At 36.7% G+C, this 21,512-nt stretch overlaps 1 protein-coding gene across 7 annotated transcripts in view; it reads right to left on the reverse strand.

The window, feature by feature from the left end:
- Window positions 1-21,512, reverse strand: part of SGK3 (serum/glucocorticoid regulated kinase family member 3) — a 112,042-nt gene that overhangs the window by 22,538 nt on the left and 67,992 nt on the right. For 5 of the 7 annotated variants that reach the window (XM_086336730.1, XM_086336724.1, XM_086336725.1 and 2 more), the window contains 5 exons: window positions 19,641-19,724; window positions 17,187-17,259; window positions 11,323-11,398; window positions 5,704-5,791; window positions 2,333-2,382 (listed from right to left, as the gene is read on the reverse strand). In XM_086336730.1, the coding sequence (XP_086192856.1) occupies window positions 2,333-2,382; window positions 5,704-5,791; window positions 11,323-11,398; window positions 17,187-17,259; window positions 19,641-19,724 (371 nt within the window). The remainder of the gene's footprint in view (window positions 1-2,332; window positions 2,383-5,703; window positions 5,792-11,322; window positions 11,399-17,186; window positions 17,260-19,640; window positions 19,725-21,512) is intronic. The other 2 variants (XM_086336727.1, XM_086336728.1) reach the window with 1 other exon arrangement.

Raw genomic sequence — 21,512 nt, forward strand, 5'->3', positions numbered from 1 at the left:
ACTGGTAGGATCTCATTTTTACTATAAAAAAGGTAATGAGTGAATGAGTGATAGTCACTCAGGCATGTCCGTCTCTTTGTGACCCCATGGAGTGTAGCCTTCCAGGCTCCTCTGTCCATGGAACTTTCCAGGCAAGAATACTGGAGTGGGTAATAATGAATAGTAATAATACCTACTTTCTGGTTAGATAAGAGATTTTGTCATTTTCTTTAAGCTTTGTTAAGTTTGGCTTAAGAAGGGCTTCAGTAATAGACTTTTTGGGAGAAAAAGGTCTGTCTATACAAGATCTGTCATTTTGAACTCAATGTAGCAAATCACTTTTATTAACCATAAACCTCACAATATTGTTAATAAGGAAACTGAATGACTAGATAAATCAGTGATATATTTCAAGGACTAAGTAGTCTGGAAATTATTATGAAAACAAAGTTACTAGTAGGAATACCTGGTGAAGTCCCTAAGAAAATTTTCTGATGGAGGAAAACTCACCAGTGTTCTGCATACACACTACCTGCATGTTAAAAATAAAAGGACGCTCTACTTATTCCAATAGATGGTAATGCAGAAAAGCCAGGAATCGAGAAGGCAGGAAGAATACTATGACAGCCTTTTGATTTTTATCTTAACCTCAGGTTAAAAGCAGCATTGGCTGTATGTAGGCAAAAACAGATGGCTGCACAAAGTTGAACTTAAGTAGCCAGAAGAGCTGTTTTCTTTAACGGAGGATGAATTCCTAAATTGGACTAGGGAGAGTGAAATGACTCCATTCACATTTTAAATGTCCTTCAATTAATTACCAAAACAAAGTCAATACAAACATGACAGTAATACCAGGTCTGGGTTAAATAATAACCGGTCAGGATTATGGAGATAAATACTTAACTAAGCTTAGGTGTTTTTCTTCTTCTAGAACTTGCTCTTTGAACTATTTTGTTCTCTAATGATATGCTGAAATACTGAAATAATTTTTTGAACAAATGTAATAGTGAAAAAACATGCAAATCCTTCAAACACAGTAAACACACCGAGGCCACAGCCAAAGTCCTATTGTTAATTGTTGGTGACAAACCCTAACTGGAAGCATATTTCCATTTTGTGCTGCCTGACAAACTCTCTTGTATCCACCATACGACTGAAACTGCTCATAGAAGTCACCCGTGACATTAAATTCAACGATCCATTCTCAATCGTCATCTAACCCACCCTATCAGCAACGTCAACAGTTATTTATTCCCTGTCTTCATCTGCTTTTATAATACCACATTGCTGGTTTCCTACCTTACTAATTATTCTTTCTTTAGTCTCCTTTATCATTTCTTCTGTCTATACTCACTGGGCTTCCGTGGTGGCTCAGCTGGTAAAGAATCCACCTGCATGCAGAAGACCTGGGTTCGATCCCTGGGTTGGAAAGATCCCCTGGAGGAGGGAACGGCTACTCCAGTATCCTGGCCTGAAGAATTCCATGGACTGTACAGTCTGTGGGGTCACAGAGTCGGATACGACTGAGCGACTTTCACTTCACTTCATACTCATTCTCTAAGTGAACCAAAAGGGTGAGAGAAGCAGTACAGTATGCTGGCCTAAGACAGTATTCTTTAGAATTAATCTGGTAAGCCTGGAAGGATAATTATGAGGAGAGCCACACTACACTCTTCTTGTAACCCACAGCAGTCATCACTCATCTGTCAGGGCCCTCCTCCTCAGAGCCAGAAGTGGCCTTGGACTCCTCCATATCCCAATGAACTGTTGGAGTGGAACCTTAAAGTGAAGCCTACATTTGCCACTCCTGGTGTTCTCCAAAATGTTTCCCCTGGGTTCAAATAAATATGGGACTATGGGAGAAATTGGAAAAAAAAAAAAAGTTTAATAGCTTTTCATATGCTGATTTCCATCAAGTCTCCTCTGGACCAAGCTGGCTAACAACCAGGGCTGTACTGATGACATTGGGTAGCAGGAGAATATCAATTAGGCCTGCACAGATGTTTTTGCCAGAGTACTTCCCAAGTGCCTCCCAGGACTTCTGTTCCTCGGGGAAATATGGTCTACTCATCTTACACACACACATACACACCCACACACCAGGAAAGTGACGATGGCAAAACAGCAGAACCCAATCAACAATCTGTGGATTAAAAACTCCTCAGAGCTCTACTATAACAAAGAGAAGCTAGAGCAGTGAATCAGAAAAGTGTATGACAGTACAACAGTCACTGTAACCACAGTTCTGTTTCACAGGCTTCCAGTTAAACTGGTATAATTATGTACATCTGCACATTTACAAAAAAGGATCTTCCTCAAATCCATTTAGACTGTTGAAACAAATTAAACCTACTGAGGATTTCCAGATGGTCCCAGGTTGATGTTCTGTGAGGTAGAGAGTAGCTGTTGGGACGGAAAAAAAAAAAAAAAAGAAGAATTTAACATTCTTACTAAAGTTTCAAAGGTTATCAGTCAATGGATATTTCTGAAGTAAAATACACATAACTATATCACAGATATTTGCCATGTTAAACCTAAAGCTTTAATTCTCCATAAATGCATACAGTCTTGGAAAGATACACAATCAACATAAACAATCATTTTAATGATAAATTTCAAGAGAAGTTGTAAGGGAAAAGGTAAGGCAGAAATCAAGCTCAAAGATGGCAAATGAATGAAGTAAACTGCAGAAAGCTCCTTAGAAGAGGCGGGCACTGAAATAACAATTTAAGAGGTATTTTTTTTTTACATTAAAAGACTGGTTAAAATAGCTTTTGTTTTTAAATTTTCATATATTTTAATAAGCTATTATTAAAGATAAGAAATGATAATGTGATTATTATAACTGCAAATGCTGGATTAAAGTTTTAATTTGGGAGGAGGTAAATTTACTTCTAAAGCAAGCACATAAAACCAAGAATGCTTTTCTCCCTAATTTCAGTATTATGATAGTACCTAATTTTTAGATAGGCTTCTCTTATTATAACAGTAGCAAAGTACATTTAATCTCTCCTATTAACTTAGAAGCAAATCTTTACTCACCTATTAATATAGCATACCATAAAGCAATTTAACTAATAAAATTCTAGCTCACTAATAATTAGCTAGAAATTTAACTCAAAATCCCAAAAGATTAAACTAGTGATCCTTTTACAGTGAGCACTTTTCACAAAAGCCAAATGGAAGTGAATTCTGCTTCAAAAAACTATGAAATTCTTAATATATTCAAAGAATTAAATCAGAGATGTCTCAAATATGCACATTTACCAGAGCCTTGTACAATTATACATCATATAAGATTATATAAAATAAGTTTTTAAAAACATTCTCTTTAATCAGAATCAACAATTTTAAGCAAATTTCTTATTAGAGACATATGTCATATATATTCCCACTTAAATTCATTTGCAACTTACAATTTCTAGAAAACAAGTTATTTTTTTAAATTAAGGGCAAAGGGTCTAAAGTATATGCTTCTTATAAAGTAACAATGTTGGCACCAAACTGATACATTTCCTATGAATTTTAATTAAAAAATAAAAAATAAATATTTACAAGTAGAAGATGAAGCAAGGATTTTTTTTTTTTTTTTTGGAGAGGTTCTTTCTATTGGTATTTTAAAACAGCAAAAGATCCTAGTCCAAGTTCCAGATTTTATGGATGAAACAAGAAACAAAATCTGGATCTAAAGTCAACAGAGCCAGAACAGGAGCCAGAACCCAGCAATTTCTCTTAGTCTGGTTCCTTCTTCAAAAAGCATTTTCCTACAGCAGTGCAAGATATTCTTCACATGACCTACACCTACACACGCTCAACATGATTAACAAAAAAAATCATGGTTACATAAATTTCACTCCTTAAAATATTTTTTGAATAGTAGTAAACTATTAAAAATCTTTAAAAATCCATACTAACAAGTAATTTGATTACAAATACTTCTAGCACCTCCATATAGTTTTTGCATTAACTTCTAAAAACTGACCGTGCTCACACTGTGTAAATTTGCATGAGAAGTTTTATACCTGATTTCATTTAATGGTATGTCAAAATAATATCATCCTTAGAAATATTTTTTAAATGTACAATATATAGGGACAATCACTATTTGATGAATGTTCAAACTGATTCTAACTTTTCATTATAAATCATACTAAAGTGAACATCTTTGCTTTTTTCTGTGAGAAGGGTTGTTTCATTTACATCAACTCCTAAGTGACATGAATTATTTTCATGTTTGATACACTTTGCCAAATTGCTTTCCAACAGCTGCATAAAATGATAACGCCAGTAAGGCCCAAGGATGCCCATCTTACCTTACCCTTATTAGTCCTGGTGCATTTCAGTTTCTTGACATTTTTGTTAATTTGGTAGAGGAAAAAAACCTGTCATTTAAAACTTTTATTTGCTACTGGCATCAAGGTTGAACATTTTCCCATATATTTGTTTACCAAGAGTTATTTCTTCATGGTCCTGTTCCTTTAATCTACTACAGTCTTAAATATCATTCTTTTCGAAAATTCATTTGTATGAGCTTTTTTTTAACACAGATATTTTTCCTTCTTATGTTTATTTACTATGTTTTCCCAGCTGGTTATTTCTCTTTTGACCAACTGCGCATATATGAAATTAAAATATCCTTTTACATTGTCCTAGGAGCAACCCTGTCACAAATGGAAAGAGTTAAACCTTTTCTCTTAACTGAGGGCCCTCTTAGAGAATCAGAACTACTTTCTAGTAGTCATGTCTATTTTTCAAATGAAGATTTTATCTGTGGGTAATGACATTACCTTTTAAATTAGAAAAACAGCACCATGACAAAATTAAAATATTATAAAGACAAAACTGTACATCTCTCATTTTCATGTATGTATTTCCCAATAGTATGAATCAATTATAAAGGTATTATCATATTTATAAACACTTGCAATTATACTTTTTTAATAATGTACTTTTAACTGCTACATAATAATCCTGAGTTAAATTATGGTAATTTACCTTTCTAATATAACCTTTTAAAGTATATGTTGAAAATGTCTTCCTAAGAAAGCACAAACTTACTATATCACAATTCATTAAAAAAATAAGAATATCTATTCTTTATTCAGAATACATATTAATTATGTGCATATACCTACAGCAATAAAACTTAGTCAATGCCAACCAGCACATGTATAATTGACTGCTCTACGTATCAAAACCTGACAAAGCAGAGAAAGAGGTATGTAGTGTTCTGGTTGAAAAGCCCTCTTCTGCTGGTCAAAATTCACCATTTCAAGTTACAATGATCTTGATGAAGATACATGATGATCAAAAAGTATGATGTAAAGTTAACAGAGCAGAACACAAAACTGTATATGTTGTACAATTAAAATCAGGTAATTAAAAAATTCATATATTAAGAAATCTTTCATATATTAGAAAGAAAATCACTGAAATAATAAAAATAGGTTGGGTTGTTGATAATAGGGATATTTCTAACTTACTATTTTCAAATCTTTAATTTACATTACTTTTTGTTATAAAAAGTACTCATTTTATCAATTTTACAAGAAATAGTGATCAGTTAGAAGTATACACATTTGTTTTTATGTTTTCTACACAGCAAAAAATCTACAATGGAGGAAATTATTTTAAGTAAATGTGGCTCCTAAGGTTGCCAATAATTTCATCTTTGGGTAATGGTATTTTTTTTTTTCTGTTAAAAAATACAATTCCTCTTACTACCTTCTGAGTACTTCTTTCATCCTCATCCTCAGATGGATCTGACTGATGTTTTGGACTGTCCATTTGAAGGAATGCTCTGACATCTGGACTAAAAACAAAAATTAACTTTATTATGACTGCATTTCTACACCTTTTCTCTCTTTTAACATGAAAACAAAAGTCAGCATTGTAGCATTTATAGTAAGAAAGGCAAACAAAATCCAATAATAATCATTACTGTATTATAATAAGCAAATTAATTATTTTATTTTATTTTATTTTTTGAATTTTGAATTTTATTTTTAAACTTTACATAATTGTATCAGTTTTGCCAAATATCAAAATGAATCCACCACAGGTATACCCGTGTTCCCCATCCTGAACCCTCCTCCCTCCTCCCTCCCCATACCATTCCTCTGGGTCGTCCCAGTGCACTAGCCCCAAGCATCCAGTATCGTGCATCGAACCTGGACTGGCATCTCGTTTCATATATGATATTTTACATGTTTCAATGCCATTCTCCCAAATCTTCCCACCCTCTCCCTCTCCCACAGAGTCCAAAAGACTGTTCTATACATCAGTGTCTCTTTTGCTGTCTCGTACACAGGATTATTGTTAGCATCTTTCTAAATTCCATATATATGCGTTAGTATACTGTATTGGTGTTTTTCCTTCTGGCTTACTTCACTCTGTATAATAGGCTCCAGTTTCATCCACCTCATTAGGACTGATTCAAATGTATTCTTTTTAATGGCTGAGTAATACTCCATTGTGTATATGTACCATAGCTTTCTTATCCATTCATCTGCTGATGGACATCTAGGTTGCTTCCATGTCCTGGCTATTATAAACAGTGCTGTGATGAACATTGGGGTACACGTGTCTCTTTCCCTTCTGGTTTCCTCAGTCAAAACCACTATGAGGTACCATTTCACACCAGTCAGAATGGCTGCGATCCAAAAGTCTACAAGTAATAAATGCTGGAGAGGGTGTAGAGAAAAGGGAACCCTCTTACATTGTTGGTGGGAATGCAAACTAGTACAGCCACTATGGAGAACAGTGTGGAGATTCCTTAAAAAACTGGAAATAGAACTGCCTTATGATCCAGAAAATTAATTTTAAAAAACAGGGAGTCCAATAAACAAATGGGCAAAGGTTCACACAAGAGAAAAATCCAAATGGTAATGAAATTTAGGAAGATGGCCAACTTCACTAATTATCAGGAAAAAACAAAACAACAGTGAGAAGTCATTTTATGTCCACTAACCAGAAAAATCTAGAAAGATACATAAAACCCCAAGTTGGCAGGGATGAAGGGAAAGGAACACTCTCACGTACTGCTCACAAGAATGTAAAATGAGGCAACTTTTCTGAAAAGCACTTTGGCAATATTTGGTTAAACTGAGTATACATTTTCCCTGGGGCCAGAAATTTCAGTTTTAAGGATAAACTACAGAAAAAAATTATGTACAAGTTCAGTGAAAGACATGTAACTAGGAGACTCATTGTTATACTCTCTATAGCTGTGAATCAGAAGCAGAACAGCCATCCACCACTAGGGAAATGAGTAAGCAGGCTACAGTAACTGACTGCAAAGAAGACTGACCAGCCAGCAGTCAGAAACAAGGAACCACAGCAAAGCACCATTACGTGTACACATTAAACACTCAGACACAAAGCAACAGTCAATCAACATATACCCAAAGACTTATAACAAACCTGCTGAAGTGGGCATCAACAGTGGGTATGAACAAATGGATAGAAAGAGGAAAGAAAGTGAAAGTCACTCAGTTGTGTCCGACTCTTTGCAACCCCGTGGACTATCAGTCCATGGAATTCTCCAGGCCAGAATACTGGAGTGGGTAGCCTTTTCCGTCTCCAGGGGATCTTCCCAACCCAGGGATGGAACCCAGGTCTCCCACACTGCAGGTGGATTCTTTACCAGCTGAGCTACCAGGGAAATCCAGAAATACTGGAGTGGGTAGCCTATCCCTTTTCCAGCGGATTTCCCTGACCCAGGAATAGAACTGGGGTCTCCTGCACTGTAGGCAGATTCTTTTCCAACTGAGCTACCAGGGAAGCCCATAAAGAGGAAATAAGACTGCACAGATTAATGACGATCCTGCTGCTGCTGCTAAGTCGCTTCAGTCATGTCTGACTCTGTGCGACCCCAGAGACAGCAGCCCACGAGGCTTCCCCGTCCCTGGGATTCTCCAGGCAAGAATACTGGAGTGGGTTGCCATTTCCTTCTCCAATGCATGAAAGTGAAAAGTGAAAGTGAAGTCGCTCAGTCCTGTCCGACTCCTAGCGACCCCATGGACTGCAGCCCACCAGGCTCCTCCATCCATGGGATTTTCCAGGCAAGAGTACTGGAGTGCGGTGCCACTGCCTTCTCCGATGACGATCCTGAGGAACGGTTAAATCTCTACATCTGGGTATCTCCTCTTAAATTGTTCTTTTTTTTTTCTTTTAAAAAGTTGAGATATATTAATCCCCAAATGCTAATTTATCTTCCCCCTGCTCCCCACCCTGTTGCTATCCTCTCTGGTAACCATCAGTTTGTTTTCTTTGTCTATTTCTATTTTGCCATCATTTCATTTGTATCATTATTTCAGATTTCACATATAAATTCTATCATACTGTATTTGTCTTTCTTTGTCCGACTTATTTCACTTAATATGATAATCTTTAGGTCCATCCATGTAGCATTATTTCGCTTTTTATGGATGAGTAATATTCTATTATATATATACATACACACACACATATATATCACATCTTCTTTATCCATTTGGCTGTTCACGGACATTCAGGCTGCTTCCATGTCTTGGCTACCGTATATAGTACTGCTGTGAACACTGGGGTGCATATATCTTTTTGAATTAGAGTAGTCTCCAGATATATGCCCAGGAGTGGGACTTCAGATCATGAAGTAACTCCTTTTAGTTTGTAAAGGAAACCTCCATACTGTTTAGGATTAATATACACACACTACTGCTGCTGCTAAGTCGCTTTACTCGTGTCTGACTCTGTGCGACCCCATAGACGGCAGCCCACCAGGCTCCCCCGTCCCTGGGATTCTCCAGGCAAAAACACTGGAGTGGGTTGCCATTTCTTTCTCCAATATACACACTGCTATATATAAAAAAGATAAAAAACAAGAACCTATTGCATAGTACAAGGAACCATATTCAATATTGGGGTGCTAATAATGTTCTATTCCTTGGCCTGGAGGGGGTGATACTCAGATATATTCACTTTCTCATAATTCATTAAGCTGTACAGTCACAATTTGTGCTCTTTTCTATTTGTGTTATACTGCAATAAAGCTAAAATATTTTGTTCATTTGCATTTTTTAAATAGATAAGGAAATATTCCGTTTCTCTAGTAATTAATCAGCCATTTGCATCTGTTAATGTGCTCTGTCTATTTGGGGGGTGGTTCTTAAGTGTGTATTATCTGCATGAGCTCTTTTAGTAAGTATATTTATCTAATGTCCTTTATTCATAGGAAACTTTTTATATTTTTGGTTTTAAATTTCACTTGTAATTTTTGGAGGTCAAAAGGTTTTAGTAATCAAATTTATCAATGTTTTCCTTTGTAACATATCACTCACTCCCAATATGCTCAGAAAACCCTTTCCTATCCACACGTCAGAGAAATAATAATATTTTATTTGAGTTTTAAAATTCCATTTTAATAGGCGTTATCTTAAAAATAACCTTTTCTCTACTAACGGAAAGCTACTTTTGAAGTGCTTTTTCCACACATAATAAGAATAGGCATGTAGTAGGTGTTCAAGATACATTCGCTGATTGGCTTCTCTTTCTGTTTTCTTAAACCTATTTTTATAAACAGTTTGATGTTCAAATGGAGAGTGTGGAAACTAACAAAGTTCCATTAACAGAGGAGATCCAGAAAACGTGAAATGTCACATTGGATTAAAAAGAAAACATCCGTTAAACCTTAAATTGAAAATTAAAAGAAAATCTCTTGGCTATTTAATCTGGGGGTGCTGGAAAAGTCCTCTACTTTAAATGGAAGAGGTGTATATATATGAAAAAGTCTACTGGGCTGTATAATTAAGAATTGTGTATTTTATAGTATAATGCTAAACTGAAATAACCAAGTTGGTTTCAGTTAAATTTCAATACCAAATGTAACATCTTTATGATACCATAGTTCAAGATCCAAAATGAATACTTCAAATTTAATATACACTGTCAGAAGTTCTGAGCAACAGCATTCAAAATACCAGCAGAAATAATGAACATCACCACCATCTATTCTATACTGACTCCATGTGAAGTTCTGTCAAAGGAGACAAATTTAAGCTCTTAGCATATGAATTTCAAACAAGTCAGAAATATGTCAATTTGAAGTAATCTCAAGTGTATATAATAATAATTAAACATTAGAAAGGTAGGGCTTCCCAGGTGGTTCAGTGGGGAAGAATCTGCCTGCCAATGTAGGAGACATGGGTTCGATCCCTGATTGAGGAACATCCCACAACAACACGGAGCAACTAAGCCCACTCACCACACTACTGAGCCTGTGCTCTTAGACCTGGGAGCCTAGCTACCAAAGTCTGTGTGCCCCAGTGCCCGTGATCCGCAACAAGAAAAGCCACTGCCACGAGAAGCCCGCACACCACAACTAGAGCCCTCACTCTCCACAACTAGAGAAAAGCCCCTGCAGCAACGAAGACCCAGTAGAGCCATAAATAAATAAATACAAGTTAAAAAATAAAAACTAACTTTTATTTTGTTTTTATTTAGAAGGGTAGATGATCTAAGCTGACGATAACACAGAATTTGTCTGAGGGAAAAGGCATAATGTTCAAAAAATAATTATACAAAGAGCCAAGTGATAAAAGGTTCTTTGCTGAGGAACACACAAGACACATAAGAACCCTGAATTTAAGGATCCTACCGAGTTTTGTGCCCCTCCGCCACCTGCTCCTCCCTGCAGAGGCCAATCTCAGAGCTACAGCAGGGGCTGACCTTCCCCGGACCCTCATCTTATCTGTGAGCATCAGGGGAAAGGAAACCCAGAGCACTGGGCTGAAGACCTTGGTGAGAGGAGGTCCAGCTCAAGTATTTTACTAATTTAGTAAATTAGGTTAAAAAGGAGGTCAGAGCATCTGCTCAGAAGATAGAAATCCTCTATAAACTGTAAAGAACTATAAAATAGTAATCACTGTTACAAGGGGAACAATGAAAAAATACAGTCCTCGCGTTGTTGTGACTCTGAAACGTCTGTTAAAAGCATGGGAGCCAATGCCTCTGGAAGGTAAGGGTAACACTCATTTCTCCTTTTATTCCCACACAGAGGTACATGAGGAAATGCTTTCTCAGTGCACGAATAAATATAGCATCAAATAATCAGCAAAATGTTTTAACTGTGCAAAGTCTTTTCAAGTTAAATCTATAAAACAAGTACAAGTACAGTAGGAAGAAAGAAAGAAACTAGGACCTTGAGTTGATGGAGGAAAAAGGTGGAAAATTCTTAGAGGATTAAAAACACCAGGGGAAAAATGCTTGAGGAAGATTCCACAAGAATATACAGCACAAAGTAACATTCCACAGATCTGAGGCTGGGTTTCAGTGTATCCTCAGAACACAATGACAATTACTTACTGGTTGTAAAGCTCTGGATGCCTAACTAAGTTCTGAATGAATTCATTCAGTCCTGCTCTTCTCTGTTTAATAAAATCTGTTAAGAGAGATAATACTATTAGGATTATTTACATCAGACTGTAATTATCATCAATACAGTTATATAAGAATAGACCAACACAAGAGAATGAATTTTGATTTAGAAGTTATTTCTTAATTCATACTTCTTGATATAAAATAAGGAATATTTAACAAATATATTTTAATCTATAAATATGATTATAACATTAAAATAAAGCAGGTAACATATTTTGCTGAAGAAAATTCTCCCCCACAAAAATGCCTATTTTAGGTTCTAAACAGACTCACTACAAAACCTGGAGTCACCAGTTTGCTTTGTCCAGCTCCTTGTATACTTTCAGGTAATGGATAAGAATTAGCACTATGACACTGATGGCTGAAAAGTCATACTAACTGAAATACACACAAACAAAAAGCAAAAACAAGCGTAATCAGTTAATACTGAAATCCTTGCAAGTGGGAATGATGATTAACTGGTTAATTATTATGAAAACTCTGCTGCTAAAAATAGGTTTTTATCTTGTATAAACCTATTTCTCTTCAGAGGTTAAAACTGAGAAATAAAAGTGTTTTCTATGTAAGTCACTGAAGACAAGGGTCATGCCTTTAAATGTATTTTTAACATTAGCCCTTAACACAGTGTCTTGGAACATACTTAACTGATGTTTGCAAATGAATAAATAAAATAACAAACAAATGATTACACATTTTAGCATTTGTCATCTCTAAATTTCATATGCCAATCCTTATCTAACTTACATTGTTTTTGTTCTTTTGTAATTTTATTTTTCAGTGGTAAAGATATCCTTCTTTTTATAAAAGTACCCCAAAAGTAATTTATATATTGACTCCAAGATCCAATCAGCAAAAAGGTTTGATATTAAACTATTCAGAATATAAAAAAGTATATCTAACTCTGTGTGTACTCTACAGAAAGATCCTTCAATTCAAAGTGAAATTTTAACTTTGCAAAGTATAGGCAAAAAAAAAAAAAGAAAAGTATAGGCAGTTCAGTTCACTCAGTCCTGTCCAACTCTTTGCGACCCCGTAGACTGCAGCATGCCAGGCTTCCCTGTCCATCACCAACTCCTGGAGCTTGCTCAAACTCATGTCCATCGAGTCAGTGATGCCATCCAACCATCTCATCCTCTGTTGTCCCCTTCTCCTCCTGCCTTATCTTTCCCAGCATCAGGGTCTTTTTAAATGAGTCAGTTCTTCTCATCAGGTAGCCAAAGTATTGGAGTTTCAGTTTCAGCATGAGTCCTTCCAATGAATATTCAGGACTTATTTCCTTTAGGACGGACTGGCTGGATCTCCTTGCAGTCCAAGAGATTCTCAAGAGTCTTCTCCAACACAACAGTTCAAAAACATCAATTCTTCAGTGCTCAGTTTTCTTTATAGGCCAACTTTCACATCCACATATAACTACTGGAAAAATCATAGCTTTCACTATGTTGGCAAAGTAATGTCTCTGCTTTTTAATATGCTGTCTAGGTTGGTTATAGCCTTTCTTCCAAGGAGCAAGCATGTTTTAATTTCATGGCTGCAGTCACCATCTGCAGTGATTTTGGAGCCCCCCAAATTAAAGTCTCTCACTGTTTCTATTGTTTCCCCATCTATTTGCCATGAAGTATTGGCAGAAACAACCCTAAATTCTGCCTCAAGTATGTAAAACTTATCTTACAGAGATTGGTAACCACCAAAATAAAGTGAAAAGAAAAAGGAAATGACACATATGGACTTAAAAGTCGCAGCATAAGAACTCAGAAAGATATGTGGGAAAATTCTACATGGTAGCTGCCAAACACGAGGTTAAAAGAGCAACTTCTTTTTTCATGGTCTTATTGTCCCATCTTTGGCTGGTAAGGGCTTCCCTGGTGGCTCAGAGGTTAAAGCATCTGCCTGCAATGCGGGAAACCCAGGTTCAATCCCTACCTAGGTCAGGAAGATCCCCTGGAGAAGGAAATGGCAACCCACTCTAGTATTCTTGCCTGGAGAATCCCACGGAGGGAGGAACCTGGTAGGCTACAGTCCACGAGGTCGCAGAGTCAGACATGACTGAGCTACTTCACTTCCTTGGCTGGTAAAAGCCCCCATCAATTGTGCTCCTGTGTCCTTTTGATAAAACTTCAGTCAGTATTCTTATACAGCTTCTTTGCTTTCAGGCAAGCTGTCCTAGGATATCTTGCACACTTCCTGCCCAGCACCTGGAAATGGCACTTTTCTATGGATCTCTGGTTCCTTTAAAGGGGAAATGGTATTTAGATGGATGCTAAGGGTGTTTGCTGCTCCTTATTTGTTACTGTTTTTAGGCATTTCCAGGGGAGAGAGCTAGGAAATGTGTACTGTTTTAGAAAGGGAAAAATAAATTGTGACTTCATACTATATTCCCAAATCAAGTTTAAAAATCACAGGACTTTTTTAACTTAAAATCTCCAGTTTTATATTTGTATCTCTTTCATCTTCTGCTTAAAACTTTGGTTCTCATAACACTAACACAATCACAAAAGAACTCTATAAAATTAACAATAAGATCACTGAATGCAGAGTAACATTGCTTTGTGTGCTTTTTTTGCCCTTAGCATACGTCCCATGAGGAATATACAGGTTAATGTCCATGTTTTAAAGTCATTTAAAATAATTATTCTCCATGCGTTTCACCACCAATTAGGTTATAGATTTTTTCCTTGCTTATTTTCAATTGTTAGAGACCTCCATATTATGCATATTATGCAATATTATTGCATTTATTTTTGTTTTTAAATTGCTTAAAATATGCAAAGCTATGAACAAGATTCATCCAGAGGTGTCTTCAGCTGACCTCTCCTTGAAGTCATCAGTTTTCAGGTTTTGATTTATTCTTCCATTATTTCCTTTCGAATATTCACATCCTTTCCTACACAAAAAACATACAATGTCCAGATCTGCACCTTGTTTTTTCCACTTAACCGGGTATTCTGGAGATCACTTCACAGTAATGTACAAAGAGTTTTTTGTTCCTTTTCCCAGATGCATCATAGTCCAAAAATGGAAGGCTATTTCAGTTGTTTCCAGTTTTTACTATTAAAAACAGTGCCACAATCCACAGTCTTATACATACATCATTTCCTATGCAGTTTAGAACAGATCCCTAGAAATGTGATTTCTTGGTCAAAGTGAAACGCATGATAGTTTTGCTAAATATTACCAAATTTCATATGGTTTGTACCACTTTGTATTCCCACCAGCAAAACATGAGAATGTCTGTTTCCCTAAAGCCTAATTAAATGAGCATTCTATCAATCTTTGATTTGTTGAGTGTAACTTGGGTTTTCCAAAAATCTATGGCATGTAGTCTATTTAACTGTTGCCAAGTCATATAAAATATGCTCATGACTAATTTCCAAATGTTCAATAAAAATCAATTTTTAGTGTCAAATAATTAATCCACAAAAACATCAATACCACAAGAACTTGTCTGGTATTTTGCCTTTCACAATGGAATAGCAATGTTGCAAGTCTTTATCCCTTTGCCTTCTTCCCTGGATAAAATGATTCTGACTTCAGGGTTTAATTGAGGGCTCCACAAAACTCTAAACGTACTTCCAGTCTCATATTAATTACTAATATGTGGTTTGAGTCACCGTAAGTGTCTTTCCGCCACTTCAAATTAATTAATTCTCTCATTCCCCCAGGTCGGACACATCAGTTGTCTCTGATTCTACTCTATGTCGCCTTTACCCAAGCAACCACCAAGATTTTTTATAGGTTTTTCATTAAAAGAATTCTTACATCTGACTCAATTTTTATTTTTAATTATTTAACTTTACAATATTGTATTGGTTTTGCCATATATCAACATGAATCCGCCACAGGCATACACATGTTCCTCATCCTGAACCCTCCTCCCTCCTCCCTCCCCGTACCATCCCTCTGGGTCGTCCCAGTGCACCAGCCCCAAGCATCCAGTATCGTGCATCGAACTTGGACTGGCGACTCGTTTCATATATGATATTATACATGTTTCAATGCCATTCTCCCAAATCATCCCACCCTCTCCCTCTCCCACAGAGTACATTTGAATCAGTTCTAATGAGGTGGATGAAACTGGAGCCTATTATACAGAGTGAAGTAAGCCAGAAAGAAAAACTGACTCAATTTTTAGCCCCATTTCCACCCTACTTGCAGCTCTCATTCTCTAACTGGAGGACTCCTGGAATATTCCCTTCACCAGCCTCCCAGTCTCTATCTTGTCTTCCCTCTGCTGTGCATACTTACATATACACGGTGGGTTTCACATTATATTGCCATTTTGCTCAAGTAACTCTAAAGCCCCCAGGCTGCCCTCCACAATGTTTTTCAACCCATGCTCTACAGACATACTTCACTGCTGCACCAACAAAGCAGTTCCATTTTTATTTGTTCTACACATGACATTTTCTGCATAAGATTTCACTATTCTGCAGCTAAAGAGAATACAAGAGAATAAGAGCTCAAAAGTCACTGGTCTACAGAGTCAACCCACGGAATGTGTAATCTGACAGTGTTGTGCCAACTCAATCTTCTATTAATGAATTCATGTAATATTTATTGAGAACCAAATATTTACTAGGCATCATAAATAAAAAAGATAAAGTATCCACCTTCGTAAAATCTACACCCAGATAAAACAGACTGGTAGGACAATAAAGTGTGCTAAGTTCTCCCAAGAGGAAAACAATCTACATAAAATAGGAGAAGTGAAAAAAAATTGGGGAAATGAGAATCCTTTCCAATCCAAAGGTTCAGAAAGTATAGGAGAATAAAGCGTCTTCAGTTGAGAGGATTACAGGGGATTCCAGCAGCCTGCGGCTGTGGGGGTGGGGGGGAGTCAGTTTTAATTAAAGCAAGAATGTGAAAGAAATATGAAAAAGATGGAGGGTAAAGGAGTTTGTTCATCGTGGACAGAACTGCACTGGGTATGGTGAAAAGGTCTGGGAGACAAAGAACAGTGTAGGGTCAGGCTGTAGAGAGGAAGCAGGATAAGTGGTTTGAGAGCTCATATCCTGAGTAACCACCAAGAAAGCAGACACTCAGGAATCAGAGGTCTGATGGTTACAAGCAAGTTAGCTGAGGAGGCAAGATGGTGGGGAGAGAGGAAACTCAATAGCCTGTCAGGATCCACCTGTGGCATAGACAGATGACTTTACGTATGGAATTTCTAGTGGATAGAGATTTCTGTCTAATAAGTAGATGTTTGTGTACTAGGTTGATTTCTTAAAGTCTAGTAAAAAAATTTTTTTTGCAGTTGAGGCTTCAGACATACATACAGCCTCCAGATTTCTGAGATCCTATGTGACATTAGGCTTCCCAAAGGTGAACAATAGGATACTTGTATCCCATTCAAAGGCCTGAAAGGTGCCATGTACAGACCACACATTTAGTAAATGTTTCTGGATATAACAAAGAATGCCTCTCATGGTTAGGAAAGTAATCCACATTATCCTTAGTGATCAACAGATTTATCTGAAGCCAGACCACTTGAATTTAACTTTCAGATCTGCTATTTATTAGCTGTATGTGAGCCTGGGCAAATTATCTAACATGTGCCTCAGCTTCCTCATCTATAAAATAGTGATGATAGTAAAACCAGCCTCCAAAAGCTGCTGTGAGGAGTGAATGAATTAAAACATATAAAGTATTTAAAACAATGCCTGGTAATCAGGCATACAGCCTGAGAACCATCAGCTTTGCAGATTTACACTACTATCCAGGGCAATGAATATGTTAACTGCTTCTTCAAAATTTAACATTACTCATGGCTGGTCTAAGAATTTACTGCCTACCTGGATCAAAATTATCACCAAATATTCTCTTGGCAGGAATCTTCAGGGCCATAGCAGGAAATTGTTTCCTTAACTAGAATTGAAAAAAATAATATTACATAAACTTACTATATAGGTCTTCTAGTTATACACATGCCAAAATAAAATATAGTCTAATTTTCAAAAAAAATTCCATCATAAAAACCCATCATACTTTTAAGTATATCATGATTAAGTGTACAATATTAAATTATGCCAGTAAAATACCATTAATCTGGCTAATTCTCTTTTGTCCCAATAAAACAATTAATATCTTTGTGACCTTGGATAAGCTACTTAACATCTCTGTGCTTCAGTTTTCTTGTGGAAAATGGGGATAATCTGAGCACTTATAGATTTGCTGTGAGGCTTAAAATTGTTTAAGTTAAGTACTTGGACAAGAACCTGGGGTATAGGTTTTGAATACCTGTTACTTACTCCCTGTTTATGATGTCAGGAAATGTAACTTCTGTGTTCTGACAGACTGGCAATTGTTTTCTGAGAAAGCTGATGAATTTTCAATTTCCTCTGCTCAATCCTTCCTCCTGTTAATATTCTAACACATTTGTCTCTTAGATTTGCCTATCCCCAGAGAAAAACAACTTGGTCCTGAAGAAATTCAATTTAGGGCAGTAAAGCCATGAAAATGGGTAAATGCTTATTTTTACTATAAGCCTGACATCACTTGACATCAAAGAACCACGAATATACTGTCTTTACACAGCCTTACCAATCCTTGCATTTCTCTAGTAACTTTAAATGTTTTAGAAACAAACAAAAAAACCCAAACATATACTACATACACACACACACACATACGCATACACACACATACAGTGTGCGTTTATGTGAGAGAATACAGATAAATCTCCAATGACAGGAAATACAAAGAATAGGACAGTGAATTAATCAGTCTAAACTATGGGCAAGCTGTCAGCAAAATTCAGATAAAAAAATCTGTAGAGAAACGACCCCGTTTTTTCCAACAAAAAAATTGTACACAAAAGAGAGGTGGAGGGGGAAACTTAGTGATTAAAAGACAACTCATAAAATCAACTATATTTCAATAAAAATTTTTGAAAAAGTTAAAACAAAAAAATAAAATTTATAACGGTTTGAAAAAAAAAGACAATTAACAGGATTTTCAACCAGTCATATGAACACTGAGTATTTGATATTAAAGCATTTTCATTAATTATTGTGATAATGACATTGTATATTTTTAAAGAATCTATCTTTTAGAGATATACACAGAAATATTTACAAACAGAAAGATACGATGTTTGAGATCTGCTTCATAATTATAGTGGGCTGGCTAGGGATACAGATGAAACAAGAATGACCATGTACAATAATTCTTGAAGATGGATGGTACATTATCTGATGTTCTCTATTTATACTAGTCTAGTTCTATACATGTTCAACAAGTTCTATAATAAAAAGCTTCCAAATGCAAACTACAGTCATAAAAAACACATGTTTACAGATTGAAAATGTTATTTTTTTCTCTTCCCTTTTATTCTAAATGGGCTTCCCTGGTGAATCAGACAATAATCTGCCTGAAACGGAGGACACATGGGTTCGACCCCTGGGCTGGGAAGATGCCTTGGAGTAGGGACTGGCTCCCCACTCCAGTACTTTTGCCTGGAGAATTCCATAAACAGAGGAGACTGGTGGGCTACAGTCCATGGGGTTGCAAGGAGTTGGACATGACTGATGTGACTCAGCATGCACACACATGATGTTTCTAAAACTGGCTTACCTGAATGTGGAATAAATGCTGAAGACACTGCAGCAAAAATGGCCAATCCCATACCGTGATCTCTCTGCTCTAACACTTAAAGCTAACAGTTGGGCAATTTAACTAGAAATAAATAGCATGATCATTCGAAGAAGGCAATGGCACCCCACTCCAGTACTTTTGCCTGGAAAATCCCATGGACAAAGGAGACTGGTGGGCTGCAGTCCATGGGGTCGCAAAGAGTCGGATACGACTGAGCGACTGCACTTTCACTTTTCACTCTGATGCATTGGAGAAGGAAATGGCAACCCACTCCAGTGTTCTTGCCTGGAGAATCCCAGGGACGGGGGAGCCCGGTGGGCTGCTGTCTCTGGAGTCGCAGAGTCAGACACGACTGAAGTGACTTAGCAGCAGCATGATGATTTACAATTATTAGAAAAACAGATAGAAAGGATTTATTTCTAATATTCTATGACACTGAAATGTATTTTAGACTACACATCTATATCTTCAGTAGTTTATCTGAAGTCCTCTCTCACCCTTTTTAGTAAGCATTCCAAAATTAGGATGATTTTGAAGAATCTCTTTTCTGCTTGTCTGATATATACATAAGTATTGTTTAATCATCAAATAATTCCTTCAGCTTCCAGTTTTCTCAGATGTTTTAAGTAAAAATCTTGTAGACTGTTACTTACAGTATTGTAAAGTTTATCAAACTCTGCATATCTCCTGAAGACAAACCACTCACTCCTGCCCACTGAGACCAGAACTTTATAAACCTGTAGAAATTAAAAATAATAAAATAAAATTTGAGGGAAACTCCCCACTAGCTATTTACATATGCAAATAAAATGTTTTCATACCTATGAAATAGATAATTAAACATTAATATTTATATACAATCCTCCAAGATACACAAGTATACCAACTCAAACATTTCTTTTATCTTGTTGAAAGGTGTTTTATTTTTTAAATGGTAGGAAAAATTTTCTGTAGTTTTCAGAGTAACATAATGAACACCCGTGTACTCATTATTTACATCTTCTGAATTCTGGCATTTTTCCATTCTTGTTTCAGATTTCCTGGAGAAGGCAATGGCACCCCACTCCAGTACTCTTGCCTCGAAAATCCCATGGACGGAGGAGCCTGGTAGGCTGCAGTCCATGGGGTCGCTAAGAGTCGGACACGACTGAGCAACTTCACTTTCACTTTTCACTTTCCTGCATTGGAGAAGGAAATGGCAACCCACTCCAGTGTTCTTGCCTGGAGAATTCCAGGGATGGGGGAGCCTGGTGGCTGCCATCTATGGGGTCACACAGAGTCGGACACGACTGAAGTGACTTAGCAGCAGCAGCAGCCCCAAGAATAAAACACAGTTTCAACAGATGACATTGCTCTCTTCTTTCCCAAAGGTAACCACTACTCTGAAATGATAAAGTATTTTCAAAAGTGATGCCTGGTACATAGTAAATACTCAGTTATTAGTTCTCCTCCTTTCAGGGCATCTTTTACACAATATTTTTCAAACCAAGACTTTATTCTCATATTTCCTATGACTTTCTTGCCTATGTTTTAACATTTTCATGCACACATAATTTCATATAACCAGAGTCAACAACCCTATGAAGTAAACAGAAAAAATATTACAACCCCTATTGCAGATAGGAAGAAATGATGGCCCCATGAAGTTAAATAACTTGCCCAAGTTCACAGACTTGTGAGACTAAAATCTAAATATTCTAACCTCCTATGCACTAGAACAAGAGTCAAATCAACAGTTATAATACAGAATTATCTTTCATAGTCCATCCCACAGAGAGGCTCAGAATATAATTCAACATAACACAGAGAAAACAATTTGGACCCCAAAGATCTTTTTATCATTTCTAAAAACAGCAAGTATCTAGGTGTATGAAGAAAAACTCACTGATGTATGTCTTGGGTTATCAACCTCACTATTTTACAGTGAAGATTAGGGGAAAGAGATGTTTATAATACAATTGTCCACAGTCTGTAGATAACACAGTACATTTACTTCAGAAGATGGCCAGAAAATTTACTTCAGAAGATGGCCAGACAAGCATTTACACAAACTATCCTTTCGCATGAGAGACTGGAAAGCTCCACTCACCACTTCATAGTTAGATAATACTGTGAGCAAAGATCTCTCTGACACTGTGTATGTTTATGAAGTATGAACTCTGAAGTACTGTTAAAGATAAGGTCACATTAACAGACCCACAGTAAGAAGGGCCCCACAACGTAAAGCCATACCCTCCCATGAGAAAGGGGACAAAGTCTCACCTGGAAGGTGAAGCCAACCCATTGCATTAGTCACCTGGATAAGTGAGGCAGAGAGAACAAGACCATCCAGGCACCTTTACATGAGCTCCAAGGGTAAGAGAGCTTTTTGGTGTTACCTCTGGTGTTAACCAAGAGGACATTCAGTTGTCTTACAGGAAGCTGTTGGGTAAGATGTCAGAATTGTTTATAAGATGACATGGCTCCCTTTGGAGAGAGTGCAGAAGTAGAGGAAGAAGAACCTAATCAGAGTGCCAGCAAAACAG

The sequence above is a fragment of the Bos grunniens genome, chromosome 14 (genome assembly GCF_055505025.1).
Source record: "Bos grunniens cultivar Pamir isolate PY7600 chromosome 14, Bosgru_T2T1.0, whole genome shotgun sequence".
Classification (NCBI taxonomy): domain Eukaryota; kingdom Metazoa; phylum Chordata; class Mammalia; order Artiodactyla; family Bovidae; genus Bos; species Bos grunniens.